General features: G+C 43.3%; 1 protein-coding gene across 1 annotated transcript; it reads left to right on the top strand.

Annotated features, from left to right (window-relative positions):
* The first annotated feature begins 2,169 nt into the window (after nucleotides 1-2,169).
* LOC148516734 (gastricsin-like) lies at nucleotides 2,170-23,349 on the top strand. The gene is made up of 9 exons (XM_088479604.1): nucleotides 2,170-2,225; nucleotides 9,060-9,216; nucleotides 9,302-9,419; nucleotides 11,475-11,593; nucleotides 11,741-11,940; nucleotides 12,634-12,741; nucleotides 15,579-15,726; nucleotides 15,950-16,048; nucleotides 23,197-23,349. The coding sequence occupies exons 1-9, from the start codon at nucleotides 2,170-2,172 to the stop codon at nucleotides 23,347-23,349; spliced, it is 1,158 nt and encodes a 385-aa protein (XP_088335730.1).
* The last annotated feature ends 3,728 nt before the right edge of the window (nucleotides 23,350-27,077 follow it).

Below are 27,077 nucleotides of genomic sequence, written 5' to 3'. Positions count from 1 at the left end.
ACGCCATCTCCAGGTGGCGTTATTATCACAGGGCTTCCCCCGGTATTTTTTTAGAATTTATTTCTAGTAACTCTGGTCGGATCACATTTCCCATTACAATTATGGGAAATGCGATCTGCTTTACTAAAAATAAGTGATACTAGGGGTTGGAGTAGAATTTTACTAATTCTACTCCAATTGCCCTGTAATAACTACAGGTGAAACTAAAATAATGTGAAAAGGGTGTGAAAACACCCTGTTTCACTTTATTTTAGTAAAAATAATGTTAATAAATAGAGCCCTAAATGTCAGTGTTGAGTACTTCAAAATAGACAATTTGAATGTCCTACTTGCATAGAGAGATGTAGGGAAAAGAAAGAAATATACATTTAATTAATAAACACCACTTTTTAGGGAAGATTGTCTTTGTCGTGTGCACAGAAATAATCAAGCTAATGTAGTTTTCACAAAACTCAAAGTCTTCTGTAAAAAAAACCCCAAGGTATAAATTGTGTGGGTACTGCATAAATAATTATGGTTATTAGTATTGGGACGTGAGCAGCCCAAAAAGTGCCAAAATATATTCAGTAGTGAGGGGGTTACATAGTATCTAATTGCAAGGTCTGTGATTATACAAACTGTCAGTTTGGGGGTAAGGTAGGCAGGAGTGAAAGGTGGGTTTTGAGGGAGTCCTTGAATGAATGTAGGCTGGAGGAGAACCTGATCAGGTGAGGCAGAGTTCCTATATTCGCCAGCGTCCCTTCTTCTGACCTGTCCCTCTAGATTGTAAAATCAAGAACCGCATAATGTCTAATGTCTGTCCATCTTATCTACCCCACTTGTGGCTAAAATGTTTTATGCAGCAAATTTATTTAAGTGTTACTCAGCTGTGATCAACTTATATGTATGTACGGAATCTGTACTTGTTTTGTGCTACTTGTATGTATGTACGGAATCTGTACTTGTTTTGTGTGTATGCAATCGGGAAGCCGACTGCCTAAATACCGGCAGCCGGCTTCCCGACTGTCATATCCCGGCAAGGGTGAAATGCCGGGCGTTTAGATATAGACGCCCGCATTTCCCCGACACCGGGAGACCGGCGCCCGGCATCCTGATCGTAGTGATGCCGGGCGCCACGGGCGGACAGCCGCAGGGGGGGAGGGTTAGGTTTAGGGCTCCCGGGGGGGACTTAGGGTTAGGCACCCCCCCTGAAGGGTTAGGGTTAGGCACCCCCCCGGGGGACTTAGGTTTAGGCAGCGGGGAAGGGGGTGGTTAGGATTAGGCACTTAGAGGGGGGATTAGAGTTAGGCACTTGGGGGGGAAGTTAGGGTTAGGCACCCCTAAGGAGGGTTAGGGTTAGGGGGGTTAGGTTAGTAGATACTCACCTATCCACGATCTTGATTTCCAGCGCTGTCGGGCTTCCGCTGCTCGGAACTCTGCTCATGTCGGGCTGCCGCTGACGGGAATCGAACCGGCCGGCGGTATTTCATACCGATTCCGTTTTGTGCTACTTGTACAACTCATGCTGTTTTTGTACCATGTTATTATTAAGCTTACTTTCTACTCATGAATTTGTATGTTGACTGTAAGGCAAGTGGAATCTGTGGTGTCATACAAATAAATGAGGATGAGGATGATGATGATGATATAAAACAGACAAATACATTTTTAATAGGATTTGACCAAATAAATTTTTGAGGATTTGGTGAAATCTTAAAATAGTGGATACAAGACATCCCTAATATTTTTAATTATTATTATTTATATGTTCCAATGTATTACACAGCACATTCAGGAGATTGTGTTACAAACACATTACATCCAATCAAATAAAGGGAACATTTGGAATTGACACTAGAATTTAGTAAACATTAACTATTTACACTGTTACACAAAGACCAATAAACATAAAGTCTCCATCCTCCTGAGCAAGGAGAAACTGTACCAAGAACACCTGAAGGTGAATAGACAGCATGTGTGATTACTGGCTGCCAACTACTGTTCCACCATTATTATCTGTTTCATCTTTCTTATCAATTGGAAGCATATATGGAAAATTGTAATCAGACAGATCTGGGGTTTGCTTGGTACAAATGGGGAGGACAAGGACAGCTGAGGACAATCATTTTAATATAAAAAGGCATTTGAATGATCCATTGTAATCTTCTTAAGCAAGGAGAGAAGAAAAACATGAAGTGGGTGGTGTTTACTTTTCTCTGCCTCCAGCTGGCAGAGGGGCTGGTAAGGTGAGTGCCAGCCATATACTGCATTCTCTATACATGGTGTAGGCAACCTGTGGCACTCCAGCTGCTGTGGAGCTACACTTCCCAGCATGCACTGTCACAGTTTTAACATGCCCTATCAACAAAACTGTGGCAGGGCATACTAGGATGTGTAGTTCCACAGCAGCTGGAGTGCCACAGGTTGCACAGCCCCGCTCTATACAATGGACAATAAATGACTTAGCAATTTTATCTACTATACTTCTACTTTAGACAGATCTGTTTATATTGCTACCATAGTCTCTCCTAGCTTCCACACCTAATATATAACTCAATCTTGTCCTTTATTTTACAATTTTTTTTAGAAAATATGTATTGCTTAATAATCATACTCTTTCTATTTAGTATGTGGATTTATATGAAACCTTTTAGGCACAGATTAAACATCTTCATTAACTGATATACTCATATACATTATATAAAACTTATATAATAAGAGATGAAAGCAACATATGTAAAAAAAAAAAAACATAAAACAACAGTTAATTGTCTTTATATCATTATATCATTCAACAAATTACAATCTTTGGGAAATTCTGTGGGATAATTAAAGAAGTGAGTGGATGAAGGTGTTTACAAGAAACTGAGATATTTACAATTAAAGATAAATTATTAGAACTTAAGAATTGGACATAGAACTTTTATACATTGTTACTATGATCCTTAGGTCATAACACCTTCATCCATTAAAAGTAAATTTTCAGAAAATTGTTACATAACACATAATACCTTCATCCACTCCCCTCTTCACTTTATAATTTAATTCCACTTATCCCTTTAGCACATATCCCTGCAAGAGATACTCACCAACTGATGCCCTGCTTAGGACTCATTCTTCTGCAGAATGCTGAATATTAGTGCTGCTGCCACTATTGCTATGAGCAGTCACCCAATAAGTGCCACAGACAGAAGTACACATTTTACACACCTGCAGCATTAGCAAAGCAGAAGCTAGAAAGGATCTCCCAGACATTCTGCTGACTAGGTGGAGAAGGGTGTACTGAAAAACTAATCCCCATTAATTCAATTCCTAAATATTATATAGTAGAGTACTTACTACAACCAATGTTGGCAGTTCATGTTTAAACAGTCATTGTTTTTTTTATCATCCTGGGTTACAATAACTAAATAAAGACTTAATTGTCTTTATGTTCCATAGATGTGCCTGCAACACATTAAAGAATAGAGAAAATTGTTCTTGTCAAAAATAACATCATTTTATTTACTTTAAGACTGCTTTGCCATTTTATTAAAATGTATCTTCTGTTGTTGGTTTTAATCCTCGTCCTGCTATCACTACTAATATACATAAAATAACACACTCTTAATTCCAGATTTAGGTGATTTAGTTGGAAGTACAGAATATCTAGACTACCAATCTATTCTTCGGAAGAACAAACTTTGCTGATGTCACTAATTCTGATCTATCAGCACAATGTTGGCACACGATTCATTTAGTTGTCAGATACAGGTCCAGAAAGATAAACTCTGTGTAGTGAAGCATTTAGTAGTGTTGATGCATACTTGCCGGGTTCTTCTAGATAAGGTGACGGATGACCTATTATCCATAGCAGCTTATACCCCTTTTACACCAGAGCAAAAACCTGGGTTTTTGCTGGGTCTACCCAGGTCGCAGCTCAGTGTAAAAGGGTCCCTGAAAAATAACCTGGGTCAAGTGACCCTGCAATCCAACCCAGGTAGCTACCAGGGTTGGACCCAGGTAATGGTGCAGTGTAAACGGTGCAACCCGGGTTATCTGACCTGGATCATGCCTAAAATGAGTGGATTGGTGGTTGTGGAGCATTCACCTCCCACTTTTTATGACCTCACAGGTTTAGCAGGGCAGACCTGAGTTCAGTGTGAGCAGGGCTGACCTGGGAGTAACCCAGCTCGAAGGTGCAGTGTAAATGGGTCTGACCTCGGTCTGACCAGGGTTGGAACCATGTCCAAAAACCCAGGTCGGACCTGGCTTTTTGGTGGAAAAGAGGTATTAGAGTACAGCGTGTAGAAGGACATTTTATCATGAGTTGGGAGCTACCTGATGGCTAGCTTTGTAAAAAAAAAAAATCCAGATTTCCAATTGAGTTGGGCTTCCCTCCCAATCCTTATAGAATACTAAAAAAAAGTAAAATAAAAAATGAAAAAAGTAGCAGATCTTATAGTCTAAATGCATTATTTCATATTCTCTGACCCTTGTAACTCTGCCTCAACCCTCTCCAATCTATCCTCAACACTGCTGCCCACCTCATTTTCCTCTCTCGGGATTCTCGGGCTGAATTAGCAGAGGACGCAGATGGTGATACTCATGATTATTGGGACTGTACGCATGTGCAGGACCCTTTCTATGCATGTGCAGAATGGTTCCTGCGAGATAGCACGCTGCCCCCCCCCATGCCTCTAATGGAATGTTTTGCACAGGCAAAAAAAATATATATTCCTTTTTGGGGCACTCTTATTTGAAATCTTCAATGTATGTGATATGATTATGATGTTTAAAATATACCTTTTATTATTAATGCTGGCCATACACACTGCAATTATCGGGACGATCCGCCCGATATCGGCGGATCGCCGCGATAATTGTAGTGTGGGGGAGGGTGACCGAGGGTTAAATATTGCTCGGTCGGGCATGCTGGATTGTCCAGCATGCCGTTCCGATGCAATATTTACCCGGTAACTGTCGGCCGCAGGAACAGGGAAATGTCTCCTCCCCCGGGGCGGAGCGCAGATGTCGGGCTATACACTGTGAGATTTCTCTCACAGTGTATGCCGCGGACATCTGCGGCTGGCAGCCGGCAAGATAAAATGTCTGTCGGTCTGACAGGCATTTTATCTTGCCGTGTATGCCCAGCATGAGTAACTTAAAAAATTGTGTTTATAAAAGGAAGAAAAAATTCCTATAGGCGAAAATATATAAGTAAATAAATAAATTGATTCTGCTAAACAGTCCAGAAAACTTGTTCATAGAAGCTAACAAAATATTTATGCTTCAAATGAAGTGCAATCACTACCAATCATCTGGTTTGGGCAGTGTTGCCTTTTGTACTATAATTACTGCTTCACTCACACTTTGTGGCAAAGGTGTCTATAATTGCGTGTGTATAGTGTTTGAGATAGGAAAACAAGACTGATATTGAACAGATCAAAATGAAATAGACAAATTGTTTTGCACCAATCAAATTGGCACAGATCAAAATAGCATAGATCAAAATTGCACAGCATTCAATAGAGTGAAACAATAATGCACAGGCTACAGTACACACTGATATTGCACAGATCAACATTAAATAGAAAACATGTGTTTTTGCCCAATCAATTTAGCACAGATCAAAATTGCACAGATCAAAATTGCATGAATCAAAATTGCATGAATCAAAATAGCATGAATCAAAATTGCATAGGTCAAAATTGCACAGCTCCCGTGTGATAATACAACAATATGAGGGTTATAAAGTGTTAACAGTCATAGCAATAACATAGAACACTATTAAATAATCAGTTTATAAATCAAATTAGCATAGACCACACATGCATAGATTATATATAATCATTGATAAGTAAGGACATAAAACACTACCCGGATCGTATTCCTATCTGTATATCACTTTTATCCCTTTAGTAGCAGAGCAGTAATATTATGGTGTGACCACCTGATAATTATTTAGAGATAGTAAGACATCCTAAGTGTCCCCAACTTCTACTTTTGCCCGTTGTACAGCGCCTAGGATTGGACGGGCAATGAGAGAGTGGGAGAGCTGGTGTCTCATGAAAGTAAAGTGTGGTGGTTAGATGTTAAAGACCTTTGTACTGGTGTTAGGTGGACCTTGGTGCTAAATAGCATTGCAGGGACCAGATTTGCCCATGGGTGTTAGGTGGATCATGATGCAATATCATACCTCCCAACTGTCCCGCATTTCTGGGACTGTCCCGCTGTCCCACCCACGGGCCACAGTGTCCCACGGTGGGGGGGAAGTTGGGAAGAGCACATACCGCTGTTCTGCTATGCAGAGCAGCGGGTGTGCAGGAGGAGAACAGATGCCGTGCGCATGCGCACGGCGTCTGTTCTCGGGTGAACGGACTGCCTGGGGGCTGCCCAGCATCTCGGAGAGTGCTGAGCATGCCCCCAAAGTGACGAAAACGGGGAAAGCTGTGAGGCTCCGCCCTGGTTTCAATAGGCTCCACCCCTTTTTACTTAGGCCCCTTTGGCACGCGACCTGTCCCTCCTTCCAACATTGAAATGTTGGGAGGTATGCAATATGCATTGCAGGGGCCAGATTCGCCCAGGTCAGTCAGACTACCACCTGAAAGAGATAGAATAAATATACACCTGTCTGTGTGGTCACACCATACCTGGAGGACTGTTTTTCTATGTCAGCTGTTTAGCCACAGTGGGTCGGTATGCTCCCTATAAACAGCAATGTATTGCTGAAAGCTGCAATGTGCATGCTGCTTTTAGAAGCATGAGCTTCCACATCCACTCACGTAACCCGGGATCCTTAGAGCCAGTTCAGGTGAGTAACAGATGTGTGAGCCGGAGCGTGTTCACCGGTCCTCTGATGCAACCGGAAGTGCGGGTGTTTGAAGTACGTTTCGCCGTAAAAGCATGTTCACAAACAGGCTGCCTAATCCTCTAGCAGTGTGGCCCTGGTTAAGACCTGTCCATAGCCAATAGTAATCCTCATTCAATTGACTGGCAGAATAGTAAGCCAATCAGAGGTATTGAAGTATTGGTTTAGCATACTTGACTGACAGAGTGTATATCCAATCACAACGCCGTTCCCTGGAATCATGTATCCCAGAGCAAATGAGCCAAACAGTGTGACTCTAAAAAGCTATAGTGTTAATGCTATGGTAATTACACCATAATAGCATATATAATGTAAATAACGATACATAATCTGTACGCATGTGCAGGATCCTTTCTATGCATGTGCAGAACGGGTCCTGCGAGATAGCACGCGGGCCTCCCTATGCCTCTGCCTGATTGATAGGCAGAGGCGTTTGCGGGGTGGTGCGGGGATGACCTGCATTCCAGGAATTGGGTGCGTACCGTCCCCATTTTCTGGGAGTGCTGTGGCCAGGGTCTGCGTCCATGGACGCAGACTTCCTGGCCTCGCAAGTCGGCCAGCCTGGCCGAAGCCACACAACAGCTGGCCGAAGCCACACTCAGCTGGCCGAAGCCGCACAACCGATGGTGATCCCAGACCTAGACCTTAGTCGCAGCGCTGGGATCTCAGATGCAGACAGGAGGGGTCTCTTCACTTCAGACCCCTCCTGTAGTATTTGAATTTTAGCAGGACGGAATTGCAAAGCTGCTTGTGTGCTGCTTTGCAATTCCGTCCACTGCTGAATCAGCCCCAATATCTGCAAAACTACACAAAATTAACTAAATGGTTCCTTCAAATATTGTCAGGAATGAGACAGAAGGTAATATTAAAGTGAAGTTTTAACTGGTAGCACTGAGAGAAAAAAACAGTTATTTCTTATTGTTTTGAAGATTTAATTAAGTAGAATAAATTGCCCCCAAAATGTGTTAGTATAATGTGTTTTAATAGTGTAGTCTCCTATATTTTGAGCATCCTCAAATTATTTATTACCAGCTATTTATATAGCGCACACATATTCCGCAACGCTTTACAGAGAATATTTGACCACTCACATCAGTCCCTGCCCCAGTAGAGCTTACAATCTATATTCCCTACTAGGGTTAACTTTTGGTGGGAGCCAATTAACCTACCAGTATATATTTGGAGTGTAGGAGGAAATTGGAGCACCCCGAGGAAACCCACGCAAGCATAGGGAGAATATACAAACTCCACACAGTTAGAGCCATAGTGGGGACCGAATACATGTGGTAACTTACTGTTTTCATTATTTTACCTAAGGGCCACAGTTGAGAACACTTACCCAGTGCATATAATGATACATATGCTGCATACAAATGTTTAATTCACAGTTTCACTGTTCAGTTGGACTTAACCCTTAACTGGGAAGACAGGTAAAAATCACGTAAGTACGTAGGTGGGGTGCTTGCCACGTCCCCCCAAATCATCTTACTGTAAAGGGAGCTGTAAAGCAAAAATATCAACACATTACACCGAATTATAATAATAATCAGAAAAATGCATCACCAAAAAAAGGATAACGTACTTGGGGTGTTCACAGCACCCTGCTCCTAATTTCACTTCAGAGAGAAAAAAGTATAGCAGGTGGAATGGCTTCAGGCACAATGACATAAACTATAACCTCTAATTGAAAAATAGACAGTAACATGGCAGTGTTGCCATTGCCGACCACATTTCAGAATCATCCAATTTAAGACCACGGTTACCCCTGCTTACTCACTGGCAAGAGCACTCTGTAGCATCACTAGCCTCTGTCTGCATTCAATGCTGCCTACAGTTGGGGTCAGTCAGCACCACTAGAGCAATTCAGAGTTAAAGGGGTACAAAACTGAAGCTGGCATCCCCTGACGTAGCCCATCAGGCAAGCTCTCCCTCTGGGGCAGTGGTCGTAGCTTCTTTCTCATGCATAACTTTAAACTTTTTGGTCCAGTGAATACATACCAAGGGGCATGACAGTCTTGTAATACAGTGATTTAATGTAGCATCATATATCAACATTTTGGTTTCCATTGCATCCCTTTTGTCAGTGGGAACCGAAATGTTGACATAAGACGCTACATTAAATTGCTTTTGCACTTTTTCACATTCTGTGTTTTTTTCTTTCCTTTTATTTATTTTTAAATGCGTCATATTTTATATGTATGCATTTTATTTTCTTAACCACCTGTTTTAGAGTTCCCCTGAAGAGGTACAAGTCTGCCCGGGAGAACATGCGGGAGAAAGGGATTCTGACAGAGTATATGAAGACACATAAAAGAGACCCTGCACTTAAGTACAACTTCAACCAAAAATTTGATTTTGCCGTAGCCTATGAACCCATGTACATGGATGTGAGTTATGTGTCAATATGTGTAAATGAAAAGAAAAGTCATACAAATGTATAAGGATACAGGTTAAGATATTTTTCTTATGCAGACATATTACTATGGACAGATCAGCATAGGAACTCCACCTCAAAACTTCCTGGTCCTGTTTGACACAGGATCTTCCAACCTTTGGGTCCCATCCACCTCCTGTCAAAGTTCTCCCTGCAGTGAGTATCAAGTCATTTAACAAGCTATGGAAGTTTAGCTGTAAAGCAGCTATTCTGACATCACTACAAAAGGTGTGTGATTTGTATAGTTCTTTAGATTGCTAAACACATTGGACCTGATTCAGAGATGGATGCTAATACCGCTGCTGCTGCGTATTTGTACACATCAGCTGTGTGAAAATATGAAAATGTTGCAACCACCAGGATTTGTATAAAGAAGCCCAAAGAGCTTGTGTACAGAGATGCATCCATTGCACGCACATTAAATGATAATCGACCATCTGAGTGACCCTCTGGTCGTGCAGAATGGCTGTCTGCAATGAGACACCAGAGCCATTTTTCCTTCATACAGGATCACACCGCAGTCTGCAACGCACCCCCAAAATGGTCGGGACACGCATGCGTATTGAGTCGTTACTCCCCCTGTTATCTTCCCCATATGCTCACACTGCGGGCAAATCCTTGCTGCGACTGCAGATGGTACTGAAAGTTGACGCCTGTGCACTGCGACCCATATGCGCAGACCACCGATAATCGCTCAACTGTAAAAATGTGTCGATCTCTGAGTCAGGCCTGTTATCTCCATTGTATCACAGACAGAGGGCCTGATTCAGACCCACTCGCGAGCGGCTGTCCGCTCGCAAGTGGGTCGATGTTAGGGACTGAGCATGCGCACGACGGAGGGAGCTCCGTCGTGCGCATGCGCCAGACGCGACGAGCGAAGGAAAGTCCTTCGCTCGTTGTGTCCGATCAAAGGGGGCGTGCTGTCAATGTTGATTGACAGCACGCCCCCTTTGGTGGGCGTGCCGGGGGCGTGCCTCCCTGACGGGGGCGTTCCTAAGGGAACGCCTCCCGTCAGAAGCCGGCCCACTGACATCACTAGTGATGTCAGTGGGAGTGATTTTGGCTCTGATAGAGCCAAAATCGCTCCGGAGCTTGCGGTTGAAAACCTCAACCGCAGGCTCCGGCTCGCAAATTCGATGGTCGCGATGGTCTCGACCATCGCGACCATCACAATGCACGCTCGTATAGCCTGTGGGTGGTGACCCACAGCTATACGAGCGTCCAGGAGGACGCTCCATGAAAATGGAGCCCGGCCCTCATTCAGAGCGTGCGCTCTGCTCAGAGCGTACGGCTCTGAATGAGGGCCAGAGACATTTCATGACTTTTTATTAAGACAGTCAAATTGAATTATGCAGGATAATACATGCTGGGTTATTCAAAGAAAATCAATATATAATGGTAGATGAATGGTATTGTGGTATAAATAAATAGTCTAAATTGGATACTTTGGGTAAAATATATAAGCCTTCGAAAAACTTATCAGAATCTACACACAGTATAGGAAATTAAGTGTATTAGGTCAATGTTTTGATGTCGATGCCCGAAGTGTCTTTTTTTTTTTTGTCATCGATGGTGAGAGGTTAATAAATTTCCACCATCAGTGGTCATCTTTCAATAACGAATTTGATGTTAGGGCTTTGATGTCCCATCCCTAGTCTGTCACACAACATAAAATGTAGACTGGACAGAGCAGTCACATGGTACAAAAAAGCTAGACAGAGTCACAGTGCAAAACAGAGCTACTGAACTCAGCAGCCTAAACTAGCAAAGTGCAGAAATCACTAGTACCATTCATATCAATACATGCCTCATACATGGCAAGTCAGGCCAGCCAAACTCTGGCCTGTTCCGTTCAAACCCGCGCCAATCCAACTAGAAAAGCCCAGTTTTGGTTAAAACGCCACCATATTTTCTGCCCGGGAAATAGTAACTGCTGGTTGTTAAATAAATGGACCAACCACAACAATAACAATGTTGCATTTTTTTATATTAATTAAAGACATTAATTATAAAGATTTTTTTAATAATATTTATTTTATGAATTGATGGACGGTGTAAATTTGACAAATGTTGCTCTTACTTTTGATTCTACGTAATATTTGATATGCAGCCACAGCATTGTGTCAGTTTTCCTCCTTATTAGTAAACTGTACTCTTTAGAGTTTCTCATAATTAAAAAATAGCCATGTATAATTTTTCTGCTGTATGCAGGCAACCACAACCTGTTTAATCCCAGCCAGTCTTCTACCTATACAACCAATGGCCAACAGTTCACCATGTCCTATGGCAGTGGCAGCGTCAGCGGTGTCTTCGGTTATGACACAGTGTCTGTAAGTAAACAGATTAAACTCTATTGGTTATATAAATATAAATTATTTCTGTAAAATTTTATTCTGCAGCTCCAAGAGTTATCTGTACTTCATTTTGACAATATAAATTACATTACCCTTTAGACTACAAATGTTGTCACCACATAGGTCCAAGGACTAACCCTCACTAATCAGGAGTTTGGACTGACCTATACAGAGAGTGGCAGCAGTTTCTACTACTCCAAGTTTGATGGCATCTTTGGAATGGCATATCCTGCCATGTCTGCAGGGGGTGCCACCACTGCCATGCAAGGAATGTTACAGCAGAACCTGCTCAACTATCCTATCTTCAGTGTCTACATGAGCAGGTAAATAAAAATAAACACTGAATGTACAAGAGAGCATTGGAACTAGTACATACAAGAAATATATATATACGAGCTCTACAGAAACACAAGTAGCCTTTTCTTCCTATCTGAAACCAAACTAAGTGACGAGAAACATAGAGAAATAACTCTGAGTTGACTAGTTTATTTTTCTGGAAGCTCAAGAAACAAAAAAATGTTTCGGAAACTAGTGGTGTAGTATGCTAGACAAATACTGGATGGTAAATTACACAAAATAATGACCGCAAACCTACAATAAAAGGAGAACTGAGGGTGGTCTGACCAATGCCACAATCTTAAATATAATGGCATTAAGTAATCCATATACAATATATATACAGGTCATGCAACTCCACTCTCATTTACGAGTCTGAATATTTTTCCAAGGTTTTATAGTTTTCCTTCTGGATTTACACTAGATTTGAAGGAAGCTATAGTTAGTTTTCCTTTTTTGCACATAAATGCCCCCTTTTAGCTCCAGAAGACTTTACTGAAAAGTATCAAACTTCTGTATATAATATGTGCTCATAACTAATGATATCTAAATACATTTAAGCATGTAGTTCCCTAATTCCAGACAACATGGTTTAGGTTAGATGTTATTATAATGTTTGATTTTGAATGAATTGTAAATAAAGCAAAATGTTGTTTTACTTGTACTTTGTCGGTGTATAGTCAGTCAGGAGAAGTGATCTTCGGTGGGGTCGATAACAGCTTGTATTCTGGACAAATTCAATGGGCTCCAGTCACTCAGGAAGTTTACTGGCAGATTGGAATTGATGCGTAAGTTGCTCATACTTCTCATGCTCCTGGCAAGATGTATCTACTAACAGTACACAAATCAGCATGGCCTTTCTATAGTCCTATAGCATGATCAGTGATGTATTAAGAGATGAGAGTGCAGTAGTCATTGTGAGTGAATAGAAGTAGTAATCCTGCACCCATCATTTTCATACCTACAAATATGAGAAGTGGCTGCACATTTTAATTGTGCAAATGTCCATACTACTGAATAGCTCTATTTCCCTCTTTTATTTCCCATGCAGTCGCTTTGCGGGCTTGCTGTATATGTCATGAACACGTCTATGGCCAAAAGTAAAAATGATGCCTTAAAGTACTACCCACTATCCCTTCATCCATATATGTAAAACACTAAGGACGGGTTTATAGAAATTAAGTTGTTGCCCATAGCAATCAGATTGTAATTATTATCTTCTAGAAGGTGCTAGATAAATAAGTAGAATCTGATTGGTTGCTATGGGCAACAACTCCACTTCTAATAACCTGCACTTTAATAAAAATACCCCTATAACTTCTTTTCTTTTCAAAACACGTCTTGTTGCTCATTTATGTCTTTATTTAAATCACAAAAGCAAGGGGACATTGCAGGTGTTTTTAGGTTATAAGCCACAATTGTACTAAAATTTATTTGCACTGGTTTATATGAGCACATTGATGGACGTTATAAATTGCACTATAAACTGCTCCTAAATATTGAAAAAAGCACCACAACAGAAGTAATGGCTGGCACCAGAGCCAATACTACTTTAGAGTTTACATAAAGATCAGGACATTTTGCAAGGCTAAAAAAAAAAGTGTTGGGTACAGGGGTCCCAATGGTCACAATCCTGATGGTCAGAATCCCGACAGCAGCCTCCTGACGTATTTTGGCAAGTATTTTAACCCTTACCCTAATTCTCCCACCCCTCCCGCAGCCTATCCGTAGCCCTACCCCTAGTGCCTAACCCAAACCGTCGGGATCTTTTGGGATTGTGAACGTCGGGATACTGCTGTCAGTATTGTGACCGTCTGCATTTTGATGGTCGGGATCTTGACTACATCCCAAAAATATGGTGCAGACTTCAGCTAACCCAGCAACACCTCCCTAAGTGCACATTATACCCCGTGTAACTCATTAGAATATGTCATCCTGTATAATGAAGTAAATGTTTTGCTATTTTATACTGAATCAACTGTATTATTACAGTTTGCTCACATTTAATATATAAATGTCCTACCCATATGTGGCCAGTGTATACGTTCATAATGTCGACTATCAGAATGTCAACATCTTCTGTTGACGTGGACAGAATGTCAACATACAGTACAACAATTCAATATTCATAATGTTGCCACTGACAGAATGTTGACTGTCAGAATGTCAACAGATGATTTAGCTTATGGTATTTTGCTTATGGTTAGGGTTAGGCTGGGGATATGGTTAGGCTGCGATTGGGGTTAGGTTTAGGGTTAGTTGATAAGTTGATGGAAAACCGCATTGTCTACATGCTGGCTGTTAACATTCATAATGTAGACATTCTGTCAATTATCAACATTATGTTAGTGTCGACATTGTGAATGTCGATATTTGACACGCAGGTATCCCATCCATTTTTGACGACATTTAGACCATGTTAACATTCTGGCGTTGACGTACTGAATGACAACTTTCGTACCATCCCCTCTGGCCATCACCTTTCACTTGAAAGTGCAAAATGTGCCTTCTTGGAATAGGCGCTATAGGGCTCAACCAAAGATGGATGTAAATACATTTTGCATACACATGCCCACAAGTCACATTCAGCATTTATAATTTACTGCGCAAAGGGGACCAAGATGGGGTTGGATTTGTCCAATTGGAGGCAGATGACTTTACCCCTGATACAAGTTGCGAACTGATAATAACAACAACAACTCCACGGGTACATATACTGTACATGAGGCCTGTTGGGCATGTATCTATTCTACGCTGTGTAAACTGATGTAGGTCTCTTTCTGCATCAGCCCCTTTGTGCCTAAATTGGCTCCAATCTGGATCTTAGCAGTTTTTGCAAATTTTATACATTTAGGATAAAGGCTTTAAGAAGTGTCATCAGCCCTAAGCAGTTTATAGATATGCATGTATGATTTTTTTTTTTAACTATGTATCAATCAGAATGGGTATGTAATACCGGCAGTCGGGATGCCTCCTGTCAAAATATCAACAGCGGCATTACGATGGTCATTTAAGTATACTACCCCTCCCCCCTTCTCCCACTAACCCTCCATTCTTGTAGCCTAACCCTAACCCTCCCCACCCCGCTAGTGCCCAAACCTAAGTCTCCCCACTTCGTGCCTAAACCTAACCCTCCCCCCTTCGTGCCTAAACCTAACCTTCCTCCCTTTGTGCCTAACCCCAGCCCCCTCTCCAAGGGGTTCCTAACCCTAATCTACCCACCCCAAAATCTAACACCGCTATCCTGCCTAAACCTAACACTCCCCCCCCGCAGCTAACAGCTAGGACGCCCTCGGCTTACCTCATTCGGGATGGAGTCTGTCTGTATTACGGCGTCGGTATTAAGATAGGAATTGGTATTAAGATATCTTAAGGTGTCAGGCTTGCACCATTGGGATATAGACCGGCAGCATCCCGTCCGCCGGTATGCTAAATACATCCAGTATCAACCATATTGTCCCGTGTTTGTAAATGCAATACGCTTACCCTAAAGACCTCACTGCACCTTAAGCTCACATATACTCATTATATAAAGTATTTCAGTCTTACTGTACAAATTCCTTAGCTCTTTGGATAGTTTGAGGATCAGGTATTAATCTTTTTTTATCTTGTGTGTACCATACAGGTTCTCAATCAATGGACAAGCAACAGGATGGTGCAGCCAAGGCTGCCAGGCTATTGTGGATACTGGAACCTCTCCTCTGACTGTCCCTCAGCAGTATATGGGCAATCTGTTGCAATATCTTGGAGCCCAGCAGGGCCAGAATGGAGAGGTAAGTTTAAATATTATTAAGAAATTTAATTCTTCCTTTCTGAAACCATTAACCTAGTATATCAATACCTAAAGCAATGGTATGTCTCTCACTGGGTTTATGCTAAGGAATGCTAGGTTTGTATATTCTGGAGCCCTATATGCAGCTTTAAAAGGCCATCACTGTCTTGGACTACCCTCTCACAGTTATTGATAAATAAGGACACTTTCTCTTCTCTACTTAGTTCCTGGTCAATTGCAACAATGTACAGAATCTGCCACCAATCAGCTTCACCATAAATGGAGTCCAGTTTCCTATTCCAGCCTCTGGATACATAATCCAGGTACTGTAAAGTTGTATTTTAGATATTACAAATGCTATATAAAATTAAGAAAACCTTGATCATAAACAAAACTGTCAGGACATTATGAAGTATAGTTTGACAGCAGTATATATTGTCCACAAACAAATTTTATGAAAAAAACATATTGCAGCAATTGACAAAAGTTATATTTTAAGGCCCCCATACATCAGAGATTGATTGCAGCAATTGTGCAATTTGCAATCGATTGTGTATAAAAATCTTTCCCTTTTTCACTCGATTGCAGATTGCAGAATTGCCACAATCGATTGAAAAAGGGAAACATTTTTATACACAAATCGATTGCAAATTGCACGATTGCTGCAATCAATCTCTGATGTATGGGGGCCTTTATACACTGAAATAATTTTTGAAATTAGATGCAGTGGTGTAACTAGGGTATATGGAGCCCAGGGCAAACTTGAAAATGGAGCTCCCCCCACCCTTCGGCATGCGCAGCGAAAAATGGGCATGGTCACAAGGGCTGTGGCCACTTAAAAATGGGGCATGTCAACATGACACATACCCCTCTCTCATCACTCTGAATATTCCTTTCCATTCCATGTGCACCTTAATGCAGTGACCCCAGTAGTGATCCCTCTTATGCAGGCCCTCAGTAGTGCCCATTATACAGTACCCTCAGTAGTGGTCCCCCTTATGCAGCCCCCCATTAGTTCCCCTTATACAGTGCCCCCAGTAGTGGTCCCCCATATGCAGGCCCCCAGTAGTGCCACTTATACAGTGCCCCCAGTAGTGGTCTCTGTTATGCAGGCCCCCTGTAGTGATCCCCCTTATGCAGTGCCCCATGTAGTGGTCCGCCCTATGCAATACCCCGAGTAGTGGTCCCCCTTATGCAGGCCCCCAGTAGTGCCCCTTATACAGTGCCCCTTATACAGTGCCCCCAGTAGTGGTCTCCGTTATGCAGGCCCCCAGTAGTGATCCCCCTTATGCAGTGCTCCATGTAGTGGTCCACCCTATGCAGTGCCCCGAGTAGTGGTCCCCCTTATGCAGGCCCCCAGTAGTGCCCCTTATACATTGCCCCCAGTAGTGCCCCTTATACAGTGCCCCCAGTAGTGGTCTCCCTTATGCATGCAAGTAGTGATCCCCCTTATGCAGTGCCCCATGTAGTGGTCCCCACTATGCAGTGCCCCTTATACAGTGCCCCCAGTAGTGGTCCCCCTTATGCAGGCCGCCAGTATTGATCCCCCCTATCTAGTGCCCCTTATACAGTGCCCCCAGTTGTGTTCCCCCTTATGCAGGCCCCTAGTAGTGATCCCCCCTATCCAGTGCCCCTTATACAGTGCCCCCAGTAGTGTTCCCCCTTATGCAGGCCCCCAATAGTGATTCCCCTATACAGTGCCCCCTGTAGTGGTCCTTCCTATTCAGTGCCCCCAATAGTCCCCCCCATGCAGTGCCCCCAGTAGTTCCCCCAGTAGTGGGTCCCCCCCTGATGCAGTACCCCAGTAGTAGTCCCCTCCCCAGTAGTTCCCCCAGTAGTGGTTCCCCCCGATGCAGTGTCCCAGTAGTAGCCCCCTTCCCAGTAGTGCCCCCAGTAGTGGTCCCCACACCCGATTCAGTGCCCACAATAGACAACACACGAGTTAAAAAAATACATAAATAACACTTACCTTAATCCCTGCTACGACTCCTGCTCCCGCCGCCGTCCGCATCACCGTAGTCCTCCCGGGCTGGCGCGCTCTGCAGTATGGAAGAGACGTCATGATGTCTCTCCCATTACCCACTGCAGGAGCTGGAAGATGGAGCTCATGAGTGAGATCCAGCCCAGCTCTTGCAGTGGGAGCAGCAGCCAATGAGAGTCTGCGGCGGCAATGTGTGTGCAGCAGCCAATGAGCAGCAGCAGCCAATGAGAGTCTGTCTGACTCTCATTGGCTGCTGGCTGGTTAACACACACATCGCCGCCGCACTGGCTGGTAAATACACCAGCCGGAGCCCGTCTCTCACCCTCCACCTGGCGCTATTGGGTAAGCGCTCAAGGGGAGGGAAGGGGCTCGGCTGTGTGTGCAGCACAGGAACAGCGCTGGGCGCAGGGAAGCCTAGTGCCAGTCCTGAGTAAATGTGTAGTGCTGACCGCAGTGGCTACCTAGGGCAGGCTGGTACCGTGGTCGGCGGCACCCCGCTGCGCCACCGGTCACACGGCGCCCTGGGCATGCGTCCCGCTCATCCTGCCCTAGTTATGCCACTGATTAGATGTACTAAATTTGAAGACTACCCACAAAATAAACATTATGACATGCAAATGTGTTAAAAAAAGAATCGGTTATCTAACTGTAATGGTGCATACACACGGTCAGATTTTTTGTCAGATCTGAATGATAACGATTTAAAAAAATATCTGAAAGAAAATCTGACATGTGAGTCTGCAACGATGAACGATGCCCGTTCTCGCTTGTCAGAGAACGATATCTGACATCTGATGTGTTTGCAGTCAGATATGGACGATTCCATTTATTTTAATACAGTCAAAAATCGTTCAAATCGTTGGTAAAATCGTTCAAATCGCTGGTAAAATCGTTCAATCATTCATCTGACATATCTGACTGTGTGTATGCACCATAAGATTCTGTAGCCACAAAAAGCTGCTTTGTCAAGCTAATATCATAACAATAAATACAGAATGCAACACAAAAGCAATTTCATATTGTCTATATCAAATAGTAGCATTAAGTGAATGTGATAGTACAAAAGTTATACAACACTATTTTCAGAACAAAATTCATTTTTTATCTGTTGTATCTACTAGAGATGAGTATTTTTGAAAATACCAAACACACCCGAACTTAAGGGTTTCGAGTTGAACCAAATCCCAGTTCGGAATCAATTTGATGTTCTGAGTAAGACAGAGGAGCTCATTCAGACCCGCTCGCTAGCAAGCGGCCTCTCGTTGCAGACGATGTTCACTAATGTGCGCATATGTGTAGTTCGCAGTGCGCACACGCAAACTAGCACGAGCAATCGGAATGTTCTAGCTCGCCCTGCAAAGACAGCCCAGTGGAATGAGTGACAGGAGAGGCCGTTTGTGGGTGGTAACAGGGGCAGGCCAGTAGTAATGGGGGAGTGGAGGTGCGAACGCAGGTGTGCCAGAGTGTTTTCACGCTGTTTCTGGGGCATGAATAATTACAGGCAGCGTCATAGTACACGTCACCTGGTTGATTTTTACACTGAAGTGCTCACAGTGCTTGCGGTAGGGTACAGTCAACCTCAAGCGCTGCGGTCAGATTCGATGGACCCCAATGTACAGATGGTTGTATATACTTCCTGGAGATGACGTACGCAAATGGGGGCGGCTAAACACAGGCTGGTGGGCGTCTATAAACACAAAGTGATCGCTGGCCCAGACATAGTGGGCGTGATTATGCCTTACCGTGCGAGCGGCTGCCTTTACGTCACTTAGCTTAATTTCCATACGCTGGGAGCGAGCGGCCGCATCTTGTGAGCGGGTCTGAATGAGCTCCAGAGTCCTGACTTTACTAAAGGCAAAATTGAATGTAAAATATAACATAAAACCGAATTTCACTCAAATCCTACTCAAATTCGAACATCGTATAAACATAGGTACTTTTACATAGACCAACACACAAATACCTTATTTTCTATTATTCAATTTGAAATCAAGCACAAAATCGAACTTCACATCCCCAAATGAATAGACCTGCTTTATGCTTTCGATTTTAGCATGAGCAGTTTGTTTTCACACAGATACATGTATACATCAGTGAGATGCATGCATGTATCTTACAGTAAAAAGCTTAGAAAGAGTTAAAGTAAAAAACAAAATGACGTGTGGTCTCCCCCTAAATGCACAACCAGTCCTGGACTTTTCATAGCCAGTCTTGGTTGTGTAAGTACAGGGAAAAAATTGCGTAGAGGTCCACTGTACTTAGCACAACCTGCACCAGGCTCTGATCCAGTCCTGGTTCTGGAATTACAGCGGAAAAAATGTGTACCAGACCCTTTCTAGTGGGAGCCTGATACTCCAGCCAGTGGAGCCCTTTCACCGGGTCCCTCAGCCGAAACATCAGCCCTGACCGCTAGTCAGCCCAGGCCAGAGATCCCCTCTCCAGGGCACCCTGGGCCAAGGCTGATAGCCCATGGCTATCCCCGCCACCCCTTCAGGTCCCAGCAAGCCTCCACTGCATGCTGGTACTTGAAGAACCACAAGTACCAGCATGCGGGGCATTAAGGGACAGCTGGTACCTGTAGTTCACCTGTAAAGAAATGTTTAAATAAACACAATACACACACACTGTGACCGTATAGCTTTAATACATACATACATACACACTCACACATACTCACCTACATTACCTGGACTGGACCCCCTTCTCCCTGCAGGTATCCATGGTCTTCATAAAATAAAAAAACAAGAAACGCGACTCACGAACTAGGTAACAACCACGATTGTTGCTACCTCCAGAATGAAGAGCTCAGACGCAGCTTCTCCCTTTGTAGAGCCGTATCTGAGCGTTCATTGGTTAGCCCCCGCCTCTCCCAGCCAATAAGCGGCTCATTTCATAGAAGTCAATGGAGAGCCACAGGGTTATTAAAGTTGATGCTGCGGTTTCCACCATGCGCGCAGCATCCATTCAGACTCCGGCGTCCGGCGTCGCCCCACGGCTGCGGCGGTGGGGGTACTCGACCTTCCGACCAGACCACCCACGGGACACTTTGGCTCGCGGGTGGATCGGGATAATCGGGATATTTGGGAGGGGTGCGCCCTCTATGGGGTGGCACCCCTGTTCGACTGCACTGGTCGAACACCCCAAGAACCGTCCCTGATTAGGACTCCTCCTCTTTTTTGTATTGGCACCTCCCCTTTCTGGTCCCAATGCCTCCATTTAACAGGTTTTTTTTTGTGGCCACATTAATTATTACAATGTATATGTTTATATATTCACCCCTCCTGGATCTGCCACTGGGACTGACTACAAGGATCTAATTGAAACAGAGAATTAGACAGGTTTGTTATGTAATTCTACTAATTTTATACATTCCATTGCTTCCAACGACCCGGTAAAGTAATTTATTCACACGCATAGGTTACAGAAACATACATTTATCCCTCTTCTCTTCATTTCCATTAAATTACTCTCTTTATTGATCCATTGCTTCAGTCTCTTTGCATTAGATTGCATCCATTGACTTTTTTCAAGCCAAATGATTTCATTTTGGGGGATATTTATCAAGGCTTGGCGAGAGATAAAGTACCAACCAATCAGCTCCTATAATTTTCAAACACAGCATGTAAAATTGAATTTAGAAGCTGATTGGTTAGTACTTTATCTCTCACAGTTTTTTCTCTCTCCAAGCTTTGATAATTAACCCCCTTTAACTTGATATATTTAAAAGGGCCACAGCACCATACTTATACTTGGCATACACTATACAATTATCTGTCAGATATGGCTGGCTGGAATGAAAACCTGGTAATGTATGGAAGCAAATGACAGTCTATCATATGGTTTTAAACATTGGAAAATCGGAGAAAAAACAATTGTTCAAATTGGTTAAATTCGTGTGTTTTAACCAATTCTTCTGAACAACCATTTTTGTCTGTTTTCCATTGTTTGTGAGCAAATTATGTATGTCATTTGCTCCCATACATTACCAGATTGTCATTCCAATCAGCCAGATTGGACAGATATCTGACAGATAATTGTATAGTGTATGCCCAGCATAACCCATATAAGGGCCTCTACATGAAAGGATGAAGAGTGCTACAGCCTGCGAAAACTGGTATTTTCATTATCACATTACCTGTTTAACTAAAGAGTTACATCCTCCGATTTATCTGCCAGCGCTAGATATTGCTACTGAAGCTTATGCATTAAGGATTCTTACATATAAAATATTACTGAATTTAAAAATGAACATTTGTTTTCTGGTAAAGCTACCATGAGATGGCACTGCCATAAGAGCACCATGGTGGTATATATAGCTGTACCACCATGATGCTCTTATGTTAGTGCCAAACTGCCATCTCAGGATAGCATCACCAGAACAAAAACATTATCATTTTTAAATGCAGCACTATTTAAATGGAGCTTTATTTGATTATTAAAATAGAGAAAATAAAGCTAAAAAAAAATCTAACACTATATACATGGTATACAGTATATTACATATAAAGTGGTTGCAAATGCATGTCTCGCTCTTTTTTTTGTTTCTTTGTATATTTTACATATTTGTTTAAAAAAAAATGAACTGAAAGCCCAAGTGCAACGACTGACACTGGCCAGGTGAAGTGGATAGTTACTACTGTTGTTCTGGTCCGGTAATACTTAGCTGCATTGATCATTTTCGATAAAAGTGGGTCAATTATCATCACCACTGTCATCAAAAATTACATTTATCATAGCAATAATTCTTGTCTTAAGAAATAGGAAACTTAGGCCCTCATTCAGAGCCGTACGCTCTGAGCAGAGCGCACGCTCTGAATGAGGGCCGGCCTCCATGAAAATGGAGCGTCCTTCTGGACGCTCGTATAGCTGTGGGTCACCATCCACAGGCTATACGAGCGTGCATTTTGATGGCCGCGATGGTCGAGACCATCGCGACCATCGAAATTGCGAGCCGGAGCCTGCGGTTGAGGTTTTCAACCGCAAGCTCCGGAGTGATTTTGGCTCTATCAGAGCCAAAATCACTCCCACTGACATCACTAGTGATGTCAGTGGGCCGGCTTCTGACGGGAGGCGTTCCCGTGGGAACGCCCCCGTCAGGGAGGCACGCCCCCGGCACGCCTACCAAAGGGGGCGTGCTGTCAATCAACATTGACAGCACGCCCCCTTTGATCGGACACAACGAGCGAAGGACTTTCCTTCGCTCGTCGCGTCTGGCGCATGCGCACGACGGAGCTCCCTCCGTCGTGCGCATGCTCAGTCCAGAACATCGACCCACTTGCGAGCAGACAGCCGCTCGCGAGTGGGTCTGAATCAGGCCCCTAATCTTTGTTTGCAGTATTAAGAAAAAAAATATACTATTTCATGTGGTGAGGCAGCTTAATTTTAACTAAATGTGCAACTTTATAGTGACATATCTACTTATGCCATCATGTATATTTACAGAAGCTTCTTATAGGTAACAGTTATTAAATATCTTTATCTTTCTTTCAGAATAATGGTTACTGTACTGTTGGTGTGGAGGAAACTTACCTCCCATCTCAGAATGGACAGCCGCTCTGGATCTTGGGAGATGTGTTTCTGAGGCAGTACTACTCTGTTTATGACATGAGCAACAACAGGGTGGGCTTCGCTCAGGCAGCATAAAGACACCCAGGCTGTCATCGTACAGATAAGAGAGCATTAATCAGCAGTACTGATGCTTCAACTTCTACTGCATGAACAGTTACGGCAATTGTAATACATCTCCTTACTGAAATAAATATATCTTAAAGATTAATATACTGTATCTGTGCCTACATAAAAATAAGACATGCTCTATGTACACATAGTAAACTGTCAGACCCTTAGGGAATGCCACCTATATTGCACATATTGATATGGCTTTGGAATACAGGGCTGTCTATAGACATTGGATGGGAGCTGATACTAGGGGGTCAGTGGCTCCATAGGGATGCTGCTAAGCCCCGTGAGACAAACAGACGAGTTTGGTTATGGATTAGACAGGCCCAGGCTTGAGTACTTTGTACTGCCTCACCCTCATCTTGGTGTCCCTGTGAGAGAACCACATTTAAGTTAAAAAAACAAATCGATTATTCAAGGATGAAATTGAGCACAATTTGCCGTAAACTGTTGGTTTGTGTTATTTTCAGATACACTTCTGTCTCCTACTATTGCCCCTTTTGGATGCTATTACAATAAAATGTATGCCAACATCATTTCAGCATTGTAGAGCAGGTCAGTCATCATAGCTCAATGGGAATTGTTTAACAAAGTGAGCATTTGTAGCAGTACATAGCAACCAATGAGGCCTTTACATGTAGTTTATAAGTCAGTGATTGGCAACCCAACCTAACCCTAACTTCAGTGGTCACATGTGCAGCTCTCTAACCTTCTAAATGCTGCACATTACACTTGATCTCAGTAATAAGTTAAACAATTATGTTATCAAAGAAAGACACCTATCTGTAATAACAAATCAGAAAGCATTTAATGCAAGATAAACAAGAAGTGTTACAAGCTATACCAAACATATCTCACAGCAAAACAGAAAAGAGCTTGGGCTGCAGACTGCAGGAGAAGGTTCTAGCCACTGCCAATCACTGGTCTAAGCTGAATTGGATTGATAAATAGCAATTGCTTAATGATAAGTACAGGCCCTGCCACATTTTCACTGTGTTAGCAAAGGGATGCAGTCATTATGTTGACATTTACAAGTATGTCGAGTCGACACTGTTCAAATGGAACATGTCGCCATCTGCAGAATATTCACAATGTCAACATGTGAATTGCCGACAATCTGTATAGATCAGAGGGTACAGTTAGGGTTTGGCAGCGAAGGGTAAGGGTTAGGCTACAGGAGGGGAGGGTTAGGCTCTAGGGCAGCATTTTTCAACCACTGTGCCGCGAGCAGCTGTCAAGTGTGCCGCGGCGGTCAGATTAGTGCACTTGTACTGTAGTGTGTTTTATTCCTGAGGAGGCCAATGTGTGTGTATTTTTTTATGTTGGAGCCAATGTGTATGTTGTTTCATTGGTCACACATGCTGCATCGCCGAATAGTGTGCCTTGGCAATTTTAAAATCTTGTGTAGCATGCTTCGAGTTGAAAATCACTGCTCTTGGGGGAGAGTTAGGGTTAGGCTGCAGGAGGGGAGGTTAGGCTTAGTCTGTATGGAGAAGGTTACGAGTTATCAATACTCACCGGCAGCTGACCACCGGACCAGGAAGAAACTGTTGGAGCCGCCGGAGCCTCCAAATCAGGTAAGTAACCGCTGGACCACCAGGAACGTTTTGTCAACATTCTAATCATGTCGACATTTCATCATTGTCGTCATGATGATTGTTGAGGTCAGTATTGATGTGCCAACCATGTAAACATACTGCTTGTCGACATTACGACCATGTCCACGTTCTCATGCCAACATTATGACTGTCGACATGATGAATGTCAACAAAATATACTGAACCCTTAGCTTATCTCTTACACCATGCTAGGAATAGTTGTAGACAACCAGACTAGTCCTACCTAATGAGACATAAGCAAGTAGGGCTGCTTTGCTTGATTGTTACTCAATAAATCTATGTGAAAACTTAAAAGATACAAAGAGGTAAAATGAAAAGGATAGACAAATTAACATCTACTGTATACGACAATAATTCTGCATGGTCTTCTCTCTAAGTGGTATAATTGAATTTACTATCAGTCATGGCTTGAAAAGTACAGTATATCAAAGAATGTTTTTCACAGTACTTATACTCTAGAAGCTAGGTAAAGCATACCTATCAACCATTACAATTTCAGCGGGACAGTCCCTATATGAGGGGTCTACTGTCATGATCAGAACTATATTGTCCCGATCGTCAGCCAGCTGGGGAGGTATGTCCATTAACTGCTGATCTACATAGCAATGCAGACATACCCCCGCTGTGATGTGGACACACCCTTGGTCCCAGACAGACAACCACCAATGTTGGGATATATGTGTATAAGGATGTTTCTAGGCATATTAGTTTTAACTGCAATAGTTATATTAATATAACCCATAACCTAAACATAAGACAATAATCGGATAATAATACATGACTTCAAACATGACCTGACTGAAAAATTCCAGTTCTACATCATATCTATAACCATACACTTGGAGACACCGATCTCTGCAGGTCTGGTTCATGACAATGAGGAAAGAAAATTATATCCTGCCATTATTCTTAAATTGCAAATGGTGGGTGGTCTGTGGATAAACAAATAAAACTGAACAAAGAAAAATTAAGAGTTATGGTAGACTTACCTTTGTTAACTCTATTTCTTCGAAACACAACACAACACAAAAAGAGAATCTTATTTCCTAAAGGAATTGGTACGATACACATAGATCTGAAGAGCACGAACCATATCCAAGGAAGCTTCACCTGCAAAAACATCCGAGGACTGGGAGGCCGGAACCACATTCTCTCCATTCAAATGGAACCAGGATACTTTAGGGAGGTAAACAGCCCTAGTACGAAGGTCAGCTCTGTCCGGATGAAGACCAAAAATGCAGAGCGACAGGAGAAAGCTGCCAAATCAGATACCCTGTGGGCAGGAGAGATAGCGAGAAGAAAAAGCGTCTTCACTGTCTGCCACTTGAGGTCCACAGGTTCGAATGGAGGAGCCTGTAGGGCACTAAGGGGGTAATTCAGACCCGCTCGCGAGCACAGGATGCTCGCAAGCGGGTCGATGTTACCCCACTGCGCATGCGCATGACGGAGGGAGCTCCATCGTGCGCATGCGCGAGACCCGGCTAGCGACGGGGTAGCCGTCACTCCGGGTCTCGCACCAAAGGGGGCGTGCTGTCAATGTTAATTGACAGCACGCCCCCTTTGGTGGGCATGCCGGGGGCGTGGCTGCCAGACGGAGGCGTTCCCATGGGTTCCCATGGGCGTTCCCTACCGTCTGAAGCCGGCCCCACTGACATCACTCCAGGGCTTGCGGCAGCGAGACCCTACCGCAGGGTCTCCGTCGCAAGCCCGATGGTCATGATGGTCTTGACCATCGCGACCATCATCATGGATGCTCGCATAAGCTGTGGGTGGTCACCCACAGCTTTGCGAGCGTCCAGGAGGACGCTCCATTTTCATGTAGGAGGGCCCTGATTCAGAGCGAGCGCTCTGGTCAGAGCGTCCGGCTCTGAATCAGGCCCTAAGAGCCAAGGACAAATCCCATGAAACTACCAGAGGGACAAAGTAATGTTGAATGTGGAGAACACCCTGAAAGAATGTTCTAACATCAGACAGGGGAGCCATCCTTCACTGGAACCAGATTGACAGAGCAGAAACCTGAACTCTAGCCTGGAGAAAGGTAAGCACCCGGGAGACCTTAAAAACTTTAGGGTC

The sequence above is a fragment of the Taudactylus pleione genome, unplaced genomic scaffold (assembly GCF_031769625.1).
Source record: "Taudactylus pleione unplaced genomic scaffold, aTauple2 ptg000242l, whole genome shotgun sequence".
Taxonomy (NCBI): Eukaryota; Metazoa; Chordata; class Amphibia; order Anura; family Myobatrachidae; genus Taudactylus; species Taudactylus pleione.
This window is presented reverse-complemented; position numbering and strand designations above follow the sequence as displayed.